Source organism: Microtus pennsylvanicus, chromosome 13 (genome assembly GCF_037038515.1).
Source record: "Microtus pennsylvanicus isolate mMicPen1 chromosome 13, mMicPen1.hap1, whole genome shotgun sequence".
Classification (NCBI taxonomy): Eukaryota; Metazoa; Chordata; class Mammalia; order Rodentia; family Cricetidae; genus Microtus; species Microtus pennsylvanicus.
The window spans coordinates 78236059-78253359 of record NC_134591.1 but is presented as its reverse complement, the minus strand read 5'-3'; the positions used below and the strand labels follow the sequence as shown (position 1 = coordinate 78253359).

General features: G+C 45.9%; 1 protein-coding gene across 12 annotated transcripts in view; it reads right to left on the bottom strand.

Moving 5' to 3' along the window:
• The window catches only part of Rere (arginine-glutamic acid dipeptide repeats), a 366134-nt gene that overhangs the window by 48949 nt on the left and 299884 nt on the right, over nucleotides 1-17301 (bottom strand). For 11 of the 12 annotated variants that reach the window (XM_075945074.1, XM_075945075.1, XM_075945067.1 and 8 more), the window contains one exon: nucleotides 5307-5387. In XM_075945074.1, the coding sequence (XP_075801189.1) occupies nucleotides 5307-5387 (81 nt within the window). Of the gene's footprint in view, nucleotides 1-5306; nucleotides 5388-5867; nucleotides 6003-17301 lie in introns of those variants that run through there. The other variant, XM_075945079.1, reaches the window with a different exon arrangement.

The window sequence follows — 17301 nt, the reverse complement described above, 5'->3', positions numbered from 1 at the left end:
ATCTGAGACAGGAGCCATGGTACAAGTTGGTGAGGGTGTTCCTGCCCACACTTCACTGCTGGTAGCAGCAGGCATAGCTGTATACAAAGCCTTCAAGGGACACTCATCCAGATGCCAATCTTGTATCCAAATGAAACTACCATGTTTGCAGCATGAAGAGACACACCATCATACTCTGAATAATCATCTTGAGATTTTTTTAAGAAATGGCAATGTATGTGAAAAACAAGTTATTTTGTAATCTGTATTTTAAGATGGGTTCCCTGTGGATGGTCAGGATTTGAGTCTATGAGGCCTATTTATTTTCTAGGTATTATTTTAACATCAAAGGCCAAAGGTCATGCAATTCATGACAACAAAGTGACAGCACTTAGAACGAGAGGCCTGGTTTAGAGAACGGCAAACTCCATACCATCATGGGGTCGACCCCATGAGGGACAGACGGGCAGGACACTGGCAGTGTTTACACAGACGCACCAACACAGTCAATCTGAAATGCTGTGCCCATTCCTGGTTATTTATCTACTAATCACACATTTTATACATGTATTAAAGAAAGGCAAATGGCGGAAGAGGAAGAACTGGGTGTCTGCACAGCTATAAAACTAGAAAGATCTGACTTGTTATTCTTAGGTGCCACGAGGTTAACACATTAATACCCATTCAACTAACCCTCTATAAACGGTTTACCATAAGCACAGCCACTATTCCCACTTCAGTGGGCAGCAGTATTCAGAGGAAAGCCGGACCTAACACCTGTATAATAAACACCAGAAATCCTAGGAAAGCTACTGATGTCTATGCCACAGGCGCTTTCTTCTGACAATAAAGCCTGTACGAAATGGGAGGAATGGGATTCTCAAAGGAAGGCTTCAAAGGTGAAGAGATCTGTTTCCACCCAGGTACTCTCCTCAATCCTTCCTAAGTAACTCCAGTGAAAGGACAGGGGATTGGTGAAAACAGTCCCAGAACAGAACCACCTCGCACACATAAGCACAGAGCTCAGAGAGTGTAAGGCACTTGTCTAGGAAGTCCAGGCCCTAGCAAGCATGTGTGTACACACAAAGACTTGTTTTTCAACAGAGGGTAATAGATTAGGAAGAGAGATCGTCTTTATATACTCTGTACAGACACACCACCTCATGGAAATTCTCAGGCATGCTCTAAGCATCCAGAGTCATGACCGCATTTCATAGGAGTCAAAAGACAGGAGGATGTTCACTGACCTGACTGAAACCCACAGAGATCCGCCACCAGCTTTAAAGATTTTTTTTTTAAATTATTTTTATTGCCAGGTACTGGTGGAGCTCCCAGCACTTGGGAGGTAGAGACAGGCAGATTTTTGTGAGTTCAAAGCCAGTCTGATCTACAAAGTGAATTCCAGGATAGCCAGGACTGTTACGAAGAGAAACCCTGACTCAAAACAACAACAATAACAACAACAAAACGAAGTGAAAAAAAAACCATTATTTTTATTTATGGAGATGGAGAAGTGGCTTCGAGATTAAGAATACTTGCTGCTTTTGCTGAGAACGGTTTGGTCTGAGTACCCGAATCACCATTGTCTGTAGTTCCAGTTCCAGGGGATCAAACGCCCTCTTCTGACCCCTCAGGCACCAGGCATCCATGTGGTGCACAGACATACACTCATGCAAAATACTCATATACACAAAATAAAATAGTCTTAAAAATATTTATTTTGAGGTTAGAGATGGTTCAGCAGTTAAGAGTACTTACTGCTCTTCCAAAGGACTCAGGTTCAATTCTCAGCACCCACATGGTGGCCTAGAACCATCTGAAATTGTCTATAATTCCAGCTTCAGAGGATTCATGGACACCCTCTTCTGATCTCAGGCAAAATATCATACAAAAAATAAATATAAAAAAATTGAAAATCGGGCTGGAGAGATGGCTCAGAGGTTAAGAGCACTGCCTGCTTTTCCAAAGGTCCTGAGTTCAATTCCCAGAAACTACATGGTGGCTCACAACCATCTGTAATGAGATCTGATGCTTTCTTCTGGCCTGCAGGCAGACAGAATACTGAAAATACTGTACACATAATAAATAAATAAATAAATATTTTTAAAAAATCCATTCATTTTATGTTTGTCTTGTATGTCCCATGTGTGCTCAGATACTGTGGGACAATAGTCTTTTATCCTGTCACTTGTATTATTTTTAATAAAATGCTGATTGGCCAGTAGCCGGTGGGGCGAACAGGCAGGAAGTAGAGGCGGGGCAACAAGAATGCTGGAAAGAGGAAACTGCATTGTGCAGTTGTGACCCAGCCTGAGGAAGCAAGATGTGACTGCCTCGCCAAAAAAGGTACCAAACCACGTGGCTAACACAGACAAGAATTATGGGCTAATATAAGTTATAAGAGTTAATAAGAAGGCTGAGATACTAGGCCAATCAGTTTGTAATTAATGTAGATCTCTGTGTGATTTCTTTGGAACTTAACGACTGTGGAAACCGAGCAGTACATAAAACTCAGTCAACACTCAGAGACTTAAAAAGAGTGCTGGATCTCCTGAGCTTGAATAACAGGGAGTTTAGAAGCCTGATGCGAGCCTGGGGTGCCTTTCTTTAATCCCAACACTTGAGAGGCAAGGCCAGCCTGCTCTACGGAGTTCCAGGAATAAGACACCTGAAGAGGGTGCTGGGAAGTGAACTCTGGTCCTCTGCAAGAGCAGCAAGTGCTCTTAACCTCTGATTCATCTTTCCAGGCTCTCCCAACAGCCCCCCCCAAGGCTGAGAGCATGTGTCTCATGCAAAGAAACACCATTTAAAAACAGTAATTTCCCAGTAACTCCTTAAGACCTATCTGAACTTCCCACAGCACAGGCTAAGGCAGGAAGCAACTCGGGAAAGATCAGGTGCTACAGTTACTGGTAAGGCAGTCATAGAACACAGCTCTGCTGACCTGCTCCAAAGACCTGTCAGCCACATTTCTTTTAGATGCTATGCCCTTCTGATGTTTCAAGTTTTCTAAGAACAGCAAAGAAACAAGTTAATAATCCAGTAGAAGAAAATGTGAGGAAGTTTCTGGATTACAAGAATTTTCTATAAAAAGGTTCCTGACACAAAATTTTTATCAAGGAAATTCTAGAACACAGGCACCTTCAAAATTCCTAATCTTCTGCAGCAAAATGAAAAATGACCTTTGCCTTCCCCTCTCAGTGGGCTGTAATGATTAGCCCAGCTTGGATGAAAGCTAAGGAAAATATAAGACAAGCCTCGTCCAGCTGATTAGAACACTGAACAGACTGACCCCACGACCAAACCCATCCCATGCACTCAGAAGAAAGTGGGACCCAGGAATGCTTGCAGAGGTCCTCCAAGGCTACAGACCACTCTGTCTGCTATCCTCTAGTGGTGGTGCCCACAAGAAATGACTGGAAACCAGGAGAAAACAGGGTTAGAGAAGAAGGCACAGCCACAGCAGAGGAGAAAACGAAAAATGTCTTCATCTCACTGGGTTGGCCCACCAGGGCAGCCTGAGGGGAAGAGGCAGCAGTTCACTGAATCAGCCAGTGATAAGGGCAACCAAGAAGAGGACAGATAAGATTAGGAGAATCTGACTTTCTAATTAGGAAAACTAGTGAGCAACACAGCCCGAGGTTAAAGGTCAGTCAGGTCTGTTTCAGTTAAGGAGATAAAAACTGAATAAAATTGTCACGGGTCTCCAATCCTGCCTAGCAAGCACAAGACCCTGGGCTGATCCCAGCACCCCAACTCCTACCCCTAAGTAAGGTTTTGATTTAATCCTCAATTGTGCTACTGTTGTTTTTTTTCTAGCATCAAGATAAAATGATTGTCAGGATTTCTTTGATCAGATCTTTAGCATTACAACTTTCAGCAGATAAAGGGACAGATAAAAGAAAGGTAAGGGCAGGAAGGCTGAAATAGCAGCTGAAGGCTCAACCCCAGCACCTGTAACCAAAGACTTAAACAGACGGAGTAAGAGTGGGCTATCAACTTCAGGGCATATCTACTCCCTGACTCTTTTTCCACTCAGCCCAAACAAAACTGCTACATTTGAGCCAAGCTACTTTAATTTTTTAATGTAATAAATTTAGGAAAAAAATGAAATTCCCAGAAAACTCAAGGATAATTTCTACATCATCTCCATTAATAAAATCTCTTCCGAACCTGTGAGAAATACAGATCTTTCTACGACGTATGTTAACATCTATCCACGATTTGGGTTTTCAAAGGCATTCTGGCAGCCCATCTCAGCACCTTCAGATGCACAATAGTGACTCCGTTTTCATTAAGTTACCACTGACTGGAGCCATCAGTTTACTAGGATGTACTTGGAATCTCAGACTCTTTCTCCCTATTACCAGTTACCAGGATCCTAAACATACTCTATATTAAGTGTCCAAAAAAAAAGCTTCATTATTTTTTGAAAAGAGGAAATCAATAAGCACCAAAAGAAAACAAAATATCAAACTAACAAAACCCTACCTTCCACTTTTCTAAAGGACATTGTTCATTCACCCCTCTTCTTAAAAGCTCTGAGCGTGGCCAGATTAACATCAATCACAACTCTTCCCCCTCCCAGATTGGACGTACTTCCGGTTACTGGCTCAAGCCTGAAGGCATCAATTGGGTGAGGTTGGTGGTCCACCCCCACCTTCCAGGAGGCAGGAATTACAGGTACTGAGCCTGGACCTTACAGCGTCACCTTCCAGGGATGCTTCAGTACACCCTTCGGGGCAAGTTCATCTGGACCATCTGACCCTCAGCTTTTGAAACAGCAAAGGCATTTTTTAAAGCTCCCATTAAGCAGCTAATAAAAACCGTTTTTCACTATAAAGTGCAAGCATTTAAAGCTGGGATAGCAAAGACTTAAAAGTAGTTTCCTAAAGCACAGCAACATTAAATGGGGGGGGGGGCACGACCCCCAGTAGAATTCCATAAACCTTTCAATTTTATCCTTTGACTTGGTCAAATGACTTTTGATAATTACCAAATCCAAACTAGCGATAAAATGCCATTTCCTATTCCAGCCACTGGATTTAAAATTAGATGTTAACTCTCCAGCGGTCCCTTCCCCCAGCTAACTCTGTTCTCCCAGTTACAACGCGTTCTTCAGGAGGATAAGCACAGTATGTCACTCTGCTATCTGAAAACTACCAGCTGAAGGAGTCAAGAAAGCAGAGCACACCGAATCTGAGACCAGCCTGAGTCAGGCACAGCACGGGGTTAAAGGAACCATTTCCTAAGCTCAAATGCGGAGAGGCAGCACGAGCAGTGCAAAGAGGAAAAAGCCAAGTTACATAAAGTCCGATTGTACTCACGGTTTCCTTATTGGGAAGCAGCTCCTTTCTGATTCTGAAGAAGTTCTTGCCGTATTGCCGGAGCCCCTTAACGAAGCGTTTCTGTGATAAAAAAGAAACAAGTGAGACGTAAAAACCAAAACCAAAACAGGATGTCAGCAAAGCAAAGATATCTGCAATCAGCAGAATAGCAACCGCAGAAAAGTCTGAGCTCGGGAATATCAGCCAGGCTGGAGGCTTTCGGCAGCACAGCTGGGACGTGCTGGTAGGGCAGGGCAGCCCCCGGCCTGCGGGGAACCACAAGGCAAGCAGAGCTAAGGCGGCCTCCTGACACCACGGGCTGCACGAAGGTGCAAACAACAAACAGCCCGCGTTGCAATAAACCAGCATAGCTGCTTTCCACCCGTGGAAGCAGCTGCCTTCGGAGAAGTGTCTGGTGCCGCTCCGGCCCTCGTCCCCTTCCGTGACCATGAAAGCCCACCCGAAGCCCGCAGCCCCAGAACCGGGAACCGCTGGGGTCGAGCCCCCAGCCCGCCGGGTCCGCGGACTTTCACTTCGGCCGGGTCCACGAGCCGCCCCCACCTCCGATCCGAGCGCAACCCGCAGCCACAGGTAAGGAGGCCGCGCCCGTCCCCGGGCTCCACAAAGCGCAGGGCCAAGCGGCCTCGGGCTGCTCAGCGTGTGACCGCGGCGGGGCCGCGCGGAGCGCGGGGCGCGGGGAGCGGAGGGCGCCGGGGGAGGAGGCTGGAGCGCAGCGAGCCCGGCGGCGGGCAGCTGCAAAAGGCGGCCTGGATCGCCGCGCGGCCCGCTCGACTCCGCCCCACCCGGCCCCGTAGGCGGCCGAGCCCCCGCCGCGGCCTTCTCAGGGTCCTCCCTGCGGGCGGGGCACCACAGTAGCGAAACTTGCTCCCCACGCAGGCCAGGCCACACGCCCACTGAGAGGCAGCGAAACCCGCGCCGGTCTCCACCCCCATGGCTGCTCCGGCCCGCGGCTGGGGTGTTCGCTCCCGCCAGGCCCGGGTATCAGCCTGCACTTCACAAGTGATCACCACGGAAGGGCCCCTGCCAATAAATCACCTGCCCACCGGGAAGAGGGGCCTCCCACTCTGGGTGTTAGAGACCAGCCGGACAAACGTCGGGAATGGCCAGCCCTGGCCTATAAGACCCATCTGCAACCTCCTACTCTAGTCCTTCAGGCTCTGCGAGTTCCGATTTCTCCCTTTGCTAGGATATGACTCATCACTGTCAATTTTCAATATAATTGATATAGTTCAGAGGGAACAATTTGTGAGACACAAGAAGGCAGCGCACACTCCTCTGGTATGAAGAGCGATTTCTGGGACTTGACGTCGGCATCAGGCGTACAATCAACAGGCATCCTACGCTGCACACATCATCTCCACCAGAACTAGAACAAGAAAGAGCTCTGCCCTCAAGGAGTTCCCATTCAGCCCAGAGAAGCAAATAGGTACAGACGACTCTTGGGCCTCTAAGGAAAGCAGCAGAGGAACAAAGGGTGGTGGGTGGAGCCAGGAGGAGGAAGCTTGCACTGCCTGACTTAGGGGAAGTAACCAGGAAGAGCATTAGCCTGCCAGGTGGGTTCCAGCTGGACTTGAGGCTGACCAAGAAGGACGCAGGAACATTCTGGAAGCTGCAAGGACAAGGTATGCAGAAAAAGTGACTGCCTGCAGAAGAGACTGAGACCAGGCTGCACAGAGTTCTGAAGGCCCATGGCAGACCAGGGGTTGAACGAGAAACTTTCCTGGGGAGACCCTGGTATGGACCAGGAACAGAGCAGAGGCTGGCACACTGCACTGGTAGGAGATTAGGCCATGAACTCACTGTAATAATTCCCCTAGCACTGGGAGGGACTCTGAAAACTCTTGCCAGGACGTGTATTAAACTGTGACTGGCTTTCAGTAGGTAAGGCAAGTGCATGTGGGATCACTCCAGAGCACTGAGGCACTACCTGACCAAGCACAAAGAAGCAAGGGCATCTCCCTGTGCACCAAGGAAGCCCAGAGGACAGAGGGACGACCATGGCCTTTGGCAGCACAGAACGTCTTCATACCAAGGCAGGAGGGCATGGGACAGATTACCAAGGAGAGTGGCAGCGTTGCAGTCTTGGTGGGGGCTCTGAGAAGAGGAATGGTCTGTGGGAGACAGTTTGGGGTGGAATACCAGACTGTGGGATCAGATGTAAGGTTAGTGCCCAGCGACACACAACATGTTCAGCAGAAGAGAGGAAAGGGGCTAGTTCTGGGCCATCTGGGTCATGTGAGAGAGGAACGTGAGAAACAGCATGCAAACTAGTGGTGGCTGTATCATATCATCCCCAATCTGAGAAAGTGCAGTTCTTACTCCATTTTACAGAGATGGGAGCTAAGCCACAGATAGTTAAGAAACTGATCAAGGTTACTCAGGCTCACAAATCCTTCTGTTTCCTGATATTTCCTATGAAATTCATTCTATATTAGTGGCTATCCTGAAACTACACGTTCACTTAACACCGGCATGCCAGTTCTTCAGTTCTCCTGCTCAGTCCTTCCTTCCCACCTACCCAGCACAGGTCCCGGCCCCACCTCCAGCCCTACCTCCAGGAATTTAGCTCCCCATACAGCTTGTTACAAGCCTCTGCCAAGGAATTTTTCAAAACTACAGATTTTAAGCACATACTTGTAATTCTAGTGCAAGAGGATCAGAAGTTTAAGGTTATACTCAAGCTACACAGCAGATTTGAATAGCACAGGCTACATGAGGCCCTGTCTCAAAAACAAAAACTACATCTTGTGCTTCATGCCTTTAATCCCAGCACTTGGGAGTCAAAGACAGGTGGATCTCTGTGAGTTTGAAGCCAGGTTGGTCTACAAAGCGAATTCCAGGACAGCCAGCGCTGTTACACTGAGAAACCTTGTCTTGGAAAAATAAAGAACAAAAACCCAAAACAAACAAACAAACAAAAGCACTGCATCTTTCCCCAGCCCCTGTCTAAGAACATCATCTGCGGACAGTGCCTGTCCACCTGAGCCGACTTCTAAGGCCTCCCTCCCTTCCTCCCATGCAGATGTCTAATGACCCAGTCTGACTCCAAGGTTCATTTCAGATGCAGACTCAAATCCTATCTGCTCCGAAAGTAAAGTCCTGTGACTAGCCCCTCCCATTTACTCAGTCTGTAAACCCTACAAAGACAGGAATTCTGTCACATGCCATTTTCCTCCCTAGGGTGCAGGGCACTGGGTATTCACTAAGTTTTTGAAACAAGTGAAGTCAACTGTGAGACGAGGTATGGCTGAGCTGGGGTGTTCATCATGGAACTAGACTAAGAAATGGAGAAGGGTCCATAGCCAGGTGACGTTGGCTTAACTAAAATTCCAGCACTTGAGAGATGGAGGCAGGAGGATAAGGAATTCAACGTCATTCTTCTGTACATAGAATCTGAGGCTGGTCTTGCAACATCAGACCCTGCATTAAAAAGTAAAGCAAAGAAAACAAAACAAACAAACAAAAACATTAAAAAAAAACCCACCAACACCAGCAAACAAACAAGCCCCACCCAGAGATATCCAGGCTGAACTCTCTGAAAGTAGACCTACCTCCACTTCATGACAACCAGTCCTTTTGGTTTTTCTGTACCACCTGGCCTCTAAATGTGTTTCCAGAGTTTTGGACTTTCTGCTCACCCAAACTGCTGCATGCTGCCTTGGCTGTCACTATATCCTAAGGCTGCATCTATGACCCAGTGCTACTGAGAACACTCAGTTGACTGTCTAATAGACATATCAAACTACTACACTTCCAGAAATATGAATTTGACATCTGATGATGAACATAATCTATCACTGCTGTCCATGCATGAAAAGTACAAACTGCCCTTGCCTTGGCCCCACAAAAAAAAAAAAAAAAAAAAAAAAGAAAAGAAAAAAAAGAGGAAGTAAAAGCTTCATGTGGCCTGTGCTGTTATTTCTCTATGGAAAGCCACAGGCCTCAAAACCAGCCAAACATCTGCCTCTCAGGACGACTTCACCTGTGGTTTACCAGAAATGCAGAGTGGCTTCTAAAATCGAAAGAGAGCCAAGCCCTCAGAGCATGATAGTTGGCCGCCAGTGTGTAAGACTGGCTTCTAAGGCCATGAGCCCATTCCCTCCGCGCACCTCTTTCCAGGTGAAGACCTGGATGTTTTCAATGGTAATTTAATAATTAGCATATTGACTTGTTCACAGAGGAATGCTAAACCACTAAGTTCATGGCCATGGCCTGTCCTTATCAAGGCCTTGTGTGTTACTCCTCTGTCACTGACAGTGTAGACATTAGGATGCCAGGCTGCCAAGGGTGACGGAGGAAGAAGATATGTACATTTAAACTGTGTGAGCTGGGCTGGAGAGATGGCTCAGAGGTTAAGAGCATTGCCTGCTCTTCCAAAGGTCCTGAGTTCAATTCCTGCAACCACATGGTGGCTCACAACCATCTGTAAACTGTGTGAGCTGTGGGTCACAGGCCAGTGCTAAGGAGCCCTGCTTTCTGCTCCAGCGCTTGCCATCACCCTCACTCACATATGGGCACTGAGGCTCTCAGGAAGCTGGCACTTGTTACTTCGGTACTTTTCATCTCCAAGCAACCTGAGTGTGCACCTTGGGAGCAAAACCACATTGTTTTCTATTTCTGCATCCTCACAGCCAGGTGAAACCCAAACAGAAACCCGTACTTAGCTGTGGCAAAGGGAATATTCTTTGATGTTCCCACTCAGTTCATGAGTTTGCTATCGGTTTGTCCACCTGAGTTCCTAGCAGGGAAAACTTAACTCTTGGATTTAGAAAATGTGAAGAGGGTCAGGAGAGTTGACCCAGTGGTTAAGAGCACTTGTTGCTTTTGCAGAGGGTTTGATTCCTAGCACTCACATGGAGGCTCACAACTATCTGTAACTCCAGTTACAGGGGAACTGACACACTCTTCTGATCTCTCAGGGTACCAGGCACACACACAGTGGACTTACATACATATAGGCAAAACACTCAGTCCCATGAAACTTTTTTTTTTTATTTTGGTTTTTCGAGACAGGGTTTCTCTGTGGCTTTGGAGCCTGTCCTGGAACTAGCTCTTGTAGACCAGGCTGGTCTCGAACTCACAGAGATCCTCCTGCCTCTGCCTCCCGAGTGCTGGGATTAAAGGCGTGCGCCACCATCGCCCGGCTTTTTTTTGGTTTTTCGAGACAGGGTTTCTCTGTGGTTTTGGAGCCTGTCCTGGAACTAGCTCTTGTAGACCAGACTGGTCTCGAACTCACAGAGATCCTCCTGCCTCTGCCTCCCGAGTGCTGGGATTAAAGGCGTGCGCCACCACCGCCCGGCCCCATGAAACTTTTTTAAAAGTAGTCAGAACATTAAAGTTGGGGCTCTGCTCCCCCGGCCCCGTGTGTGTATAAAGTAGACAGTACATGAGGCCCTTAAGTTAAAACTCAATGAGACAGGCCGGGCGATGGTGGCGCACGCCTTTAATCCCAGCACTCGGGAGGCAGAGGCAGGAGGATCTCTGTGAGTTCGAGACCAGCCTGGTCTACAAGAGCTAGTTCCAGGACAGGCTCCAAAGCCACAGAGAAACCCTGTCTCGAAAAACCAAAAAAAAAAAAACAAAACAAAAAAAAAAAAGCCTCAATGAGACAAATCTGGCCACCAGTAAAAGGTTTCTGAACATACTACAGCCAGAAATTAATGAAAACCTCACACACAGCTGAGTTTCTGTCAGCATTCACACATGTTGCACTGTGCAACCCTCACTGCAGCTGCTGAGCACACAATCCACGCACTGTGCATGCCAGCACACCATGCAGTGCGAATGAATGCTGCATCAAACACCTTCAGATGTAAGATCAAGGGCAGTGTTGTACTGTGCTCATGAAGTTTTCTGCTCTTACAGAAACAATGGTTTAATTATGAAAAACAAAGACTTTTTAATATTTTCCTAATTGTTTAAGTATCAAATTAGTCTATCCTTGTGGTATTAAGGATAAGGTGGATTATGTGGTATTAAGAAAGCTTTTTTTTTTAAATTATTGTTTTGCTTTTCCTGTAAGCAGCCAGAGGTGATTGGTGAAGATGGTTCACTACTCTCTTAACCCAGAAAACCCTACAAAATCATGCAAATTGAGAGGATCAAACCTTCGGGTTCACTTTAAGAACACCCAGGAAACAGCCCAGGCCATCAAGGGTATGCATATCCGAAAAGCCACCAAGTATCTGAAAGATGTCACTTTGAAGAAGCCAGTGTGTGCCATTTTGATGGTACAATAGTGGAGGCAGTAGGTGCGCCCAGGCCAAACAGTGGGGCTGGACACAGGGTGAGTGGCTAAAAAGAGAGCTGAATTTTTGCTGCACATGTTTAAAAACACAGAGAGTGATGCTGAACTGAAGGGTTTAGATGTAGATTCTCTAGTCATTGAACACATCCAAGTAACAAAGCACCTAAGATGTGCCGATGAACTATACATGAGCTTCCCCTGCCACATGGAGATGATCCTCACTGAAAAGCAACAGATTGTTCCAAAGCCAGAAGAGGAGGTTGCACAGAAGAAGATATCCCAGAAGAAACTGAAGAAACAAAACTTATGGTACAGGAATAAATTCAGCATAAAATAAATAAAAAGTAAAAAAAAAATTATTGTTTTAAGGCTAAGAGCTTTTGTTGTTCTTCCAGAGGACCCAAGTTTGGTTCCTAGCACCTATACCCAGCAGCTCACAGCCACCTGTAACTCAGCTCCAGGGGATCTGGCACAGTCTGCTGGCCTCCACAGGTATCTATGAGGCATTCCCTCACAGACACGTGCAAACGTGCACACACACACAAATAAAAATAAAACCAATCTCTAAATTTTGACATTTTGAGGACTGGAAAAGTGGCTTAGCATGGCAGGGGGCTTACAGCTAAGCCTGACAACCTGAGGGCCATCCCTAAGACCCTCATGGTGGAAGGAGAGAACTCCTACAAGCTGTCCTCTGGTCTCCAAATGAAGCCTATGGCATGTACATGCCCCAACACAGACATAATGACACACAGAAATAAACGATGCATGAGAAAAACATTTTAAATGAAGATTGCCTTTGAGTTTCATAAAAATTGTCAAATCCTGGCTTGGGATTAGGGCAGAATTTCTAGCTACTTCTGAAAATGCCTAAATAATACTTCAGCCATTTTGTGCTATGTTTTTATGTGAAGCTGTGTTCTGAACATTGATATTATAAACATCTAAATATTGAACAATTCTGAAAAACCCCAAAGATTCTCAACTCCTGCATTATTATTCAACCAAGATTTCTTTTATGTCAAACAAGCACACCCACATCACTAATATGCAAATATATTTTCATTGCTAATAAATAGTAAAATTTGATGCATATCAAATCACTTTCAAATAAATTTCTTTATGATTATCAGTACATGTTAGATTTAGACATCTATTTATACATATACTAGGGCTATCAAAAATTTCTCAGATTGAAAGGGGTTGAAAGGAGAGTGTATTCAATAGCCCTAATAGTCAACTCCTGTATGTCACAGAGAACTCTGGATACTTACAGAAATAAAAAGAGCAAGGCTGAAATGCAGTAACATTAACCTCCCCCTACAGGTTAATGTGTTCAGAGGTTCCTCTTGTGCTTGGGCAAACCTGCCTGAGCTATGACTATATAAACGACCTATAAGCCAGCCATTGTGTTCTCCTATCCTGTCCACCTTGAGAGATGGCTAGCTGGGCCCAGACAAGAAGCTTCACCATTAGTCCTACTGATCAACAACATATCTGGGCTGGGCAGTGGTGGTGCAGAGAAAGGTGGATCTCTGTGAGTTCAAGGCCAACCTGGTCTACAAAGCGAGTTCCAGTACAGCTAGGGCTGTTACACAGAAAAACAAAAAAAGAAACAAAACACACACACACAAACACCCCAGCACAACAACAACCTATCTGCAGTTTTATGTGTTTGTTGGCATGGGGATGGGGGTGAGGTGCTGCCAGACATAGCAATAAAACAGCTGCATGCTACCTTGCATAGTTACTGCCTCAGGCTCTACTGGCAGGACCTTCCTCAGTCCAGTCCCAATTATTATTATTATTTTTTTTGGTTTTTCAAGACAGGGTTTCTCTGTGGTTTTGGAGCCTGTCCTGGAACTAGCTCTTGTAGACCAGGCTGGTCTCGAACTCACAGAGATCTGTCTGCCTCTGCCTCCCGAGTGCTGGGATTAAAGTAGTCCCATTTTAGATATGAGGAAATTATATGGTATCCAATGTTGCCAAATCCTTGATCATGGTGGGAGGGTCAAAGGTGACATACATAAACAAGAAGCCTCAAGACTGTGATGGGGAGCAGATATTAAAAGCAAAGTACAGATCAGAGATGGTTGCTGCCTCTTTCAGTATTTAAAATTATCTATAAATTGGCAAGTAAAGGGTATCCTCACTGTTAATTCTTTTTTTTTTAAATATTTATTTATTATGTATACAATGTTCTGTCTATGTGTATTCCTGAAGGCCAGAAGAGGGCACCAGACCTCATTACAGATGGTTGTGAGCCACCATGTGGTTGCTGGGAATTGAACTCAGGATCTTTGGAAGAGCAGGCAATGCTCTTAACCCACTGAGCCATCTCTCCAGCCCCTCACTGTTAATTCTTTTACATAAAATTCTTACCCCCTGCAACATCATCAACAACAACAACAACAATAATAATAATAACATACTGTGAATATCCAATTGGACAGCAGTCCTTGAGTAATGGAACAGAGGTAAGTCCTGCAGAGGATCAGGTGGGCCTAAACCTCTAAATCACATGCGCACATGGCTCTCTCCAAACCATCTACATGCTGAATCTGACTTCAGTCTGCAGCAGGAAGAGAGCAGGCGAGAGCAGCAGAGAGGGGCTAGGCTGCATACCAGCCTACAAGACCTCTGCATTAGCCACTAGCTGAGAGCTTTCAAAATTAACTCCCTCTGGTGACTTTTAACGGGTATATCACAGTCAGAAACTCGCCAGGACTTCACTTGGTCCTCTTACACAACAGTTTAGAAAACACTGTAGGATTAAAATGAGTCCCACTGTGAAAATGGCTTTTTGCTCTACCCTGTTTGCTGCACAGAACTTCATGTTAATGATGTATTAGTTCTCAGGGCACTGACAAGCAGGCAGATCTGCAAGTAAGCAGTCTACAGTCTCCCTCCCAACCCAACCCCAGAGACAGACACAAAGTGTCAGCCAGACAGAAAACTCTATCCACTATTCCTAAAACTGTCCTGAATGCAGTGAAGGAGTGAGAGCTGAGACCTTTTCAAATAGTGTGCTGCATAACCCTGGTACCTAAGCTGCTCTGTCTGACAGCCCACAGGGTGATGATGGTCTACGCCTGTGCAGCATGCAAGTTCTGTAATCAATTAACATCACCCGGCCCATATCTAAAACACAGCCTCTGAGAGTCACTGCTATACTGCTGTGAGATGTGTCTTTTGCTTTTGGTTTGAAGCACTTAAACACTAATGAAAGGTGTCCTGGTGAGGCACCATTTTGGCAAAACATAGCACCACAATGTGCCTAAGGGAGACCACTGCTCTTGGTCTCAGTTTCCAGTTTAAATGCACTCCATTACGGCTAGTGTTAATCCAATCCAGTTGAAAGTTTAATTAACTTACAGTTTCAGCTTAGCAAACTGGATAGTAATGTAAATGCTACTCTTTTGTGCCAAGCATGGTGGCACACAACTTTAACTCAACATTTGGGAGGCAGAAGCAGCAGGTTTCTATGAATCTGAGGCCAGCCAGGTCTACAGAATGAGTTCCAGGCCAGCCACAGTGAGACCCTATTTCAAAAACCCCAAATAAATACTATTTTTTTAGTGGTTATTATTAAATCTCTTAATTTATTTTATTTTTTAGATTTACACCCTATTGCAAGATGGTAAAGTTCCACAAACACTGAGGAACTGTGAAGGCGCATGTAGTGGTCCCTCTTAGTTATTGAAATATAAAAATGTTTTCTATAAATTCCACATCAAAGAATACATGCAAATGGCTATTTTTCAGAAAGATTAAACTCACCTAACTAATAACTCATTTGGGTTTTGTGTGTTACTTCATTTTCTGTGTATGGCTGTTTTGTCTGCATGTGCCAAAACTCAGAAGAGGGCATTGGATGTCCTAAAACTGGAGTTCCAGACGGTTATGAGCCATCATGGGGGTCCTGGGGACAGACACCAGTCTTCTGCAAAAGCCATCTCCCAGGCTCCTCTCTCCAAAGTTGATATATTCCCGAGTCAGATTTGAATGCACACTTTTCAGAGAAGTATTGTTTAGTCTCATGTCCTGACATGAGGCTATGGGCTAAGGACATGACAATGTCTGTGTGGACACCACACTGAGGGACCCTGGACTGCTCAAAGCTCAAAGCAGTCTAGTCCTGAGCCTAGAGAACTGACTAGAATGTCTCTGTGCCTTTCAAGTTCCTTGAGTCTGTATGATTCTTTCAGGTCTCAGCGTAAAGTGTGAGGGTGGTGGTAGCAACACAGGTAGCCATGACACATCCACCCAGATGGGTGTCCCTGGGCCCACTGTACAGTAAAAAACCGGACATGGCAGGAGTACTTGCCTAAGTGCTCCTTGTTCACCAATCCTAGGAGCCCACTCCACTCCTGCTGCAGGCCTTCTTTTGCGATCAGCATGCTCCCTGGGTTGCAGTCACCATAGACTCATCAAATTTCTCTGGCTTACTTTCTGCATGGCGCTCAAGAGCGAGCCTCTGCACAGCCATCACCCCTGTATCTCCAGAGCTGCACCTCAGTTGTTGAATTTGTAGGTAGGACACGCTGCTGGGACTGCAATCAGGTAGGGACTAAAACATTTCATAAACACACAACCTACCACGCAGCCTTAAAAGCCTATGGCTATCTCAGGACTCCAGACTGTCCTGGTCTACCTACTGATCCTGCCCTCACTACGTCCCAGTCAGAACCTGGCACATGATTAGTTTTTCTTGTTTTGGGGGCAGGGAGTTGTTTTTGTTTTTCCAAAACAGGGTTTCTCTGTGTAGCTTTGGAGTCTGTCATAGACTTTGCTCTGTAGACCAGGCTGGCGTCAAACTCCTCCTGTCTCTGCCTTTAGAGCACAGGATTAGTTTTATGTGCATGGAGACCTCACTTACAGCTTGTCTGCTAACCCTCGGCAAACTAGTGTGGAGCTCTTAGTTCTCTGAGCCCCTACTGCTGTCAGTTGTAGCTGACTTACAAATAGCTGAAAATGTCTTAAATAAATACATTTTATTTATTTGTTGAAACAGGGTTTCTCCATGTAGTTCTGGCTGTCCTGGAATTTGCTCTGTAAGACCAGGCTGGCCTCAAACTCAGGGATCCACCTGTCTCTGCCTTCAGTGCTGGGACTAAAGGAGTGCACCACCACACTGGGCTCTAAATAAATAAAGCTAATGGCAACGATATGGTCTTGAATGAGAACTATTCCCCATACTCTAGTATTTGCACACTTGTTCCCTGCTTGGTGCTGTTGGGAAGGTCAAGGAACCTTTACAGATGGAGCCTTGTCTCATCTCCAGTTCTTGCTGCTTCCTGGCTGCAGCTAAGATGTGACTTCCCAGCTTCCTGCTTTAGCTGTTGTGCTTGCTCTGATGTCCTGTGATCTCTTCTAAGCTGTTTGGTCATGGTATTCTATGACAGGAACAGAACAGTAAACTAACGCCAACAACAGCAATCCCAGTTCAGCAGCTGTGAGCTAAGCAGTGATGGTTCTCGCCATTAATCCCAGCACGGGTCACCAGGACAGCCAGGGCTACACAGAGAAACCCTGACTCTACCTCCCCTCCAAAAAAAAGTTCAGCCACTCTGGAAGCATCAGGCAGGGCAGACAAATTCATTTCAGCAGCTCCAGCTGTCATTTCCCAGTCTGGGAGTGAAGGGGCCTTGAAGGGTTCCAAAACCACAGACCATCTGCCTGCGCCCTGTGGTAGATCAGCAGAATTACTCCAGAACTCTCTCTCCA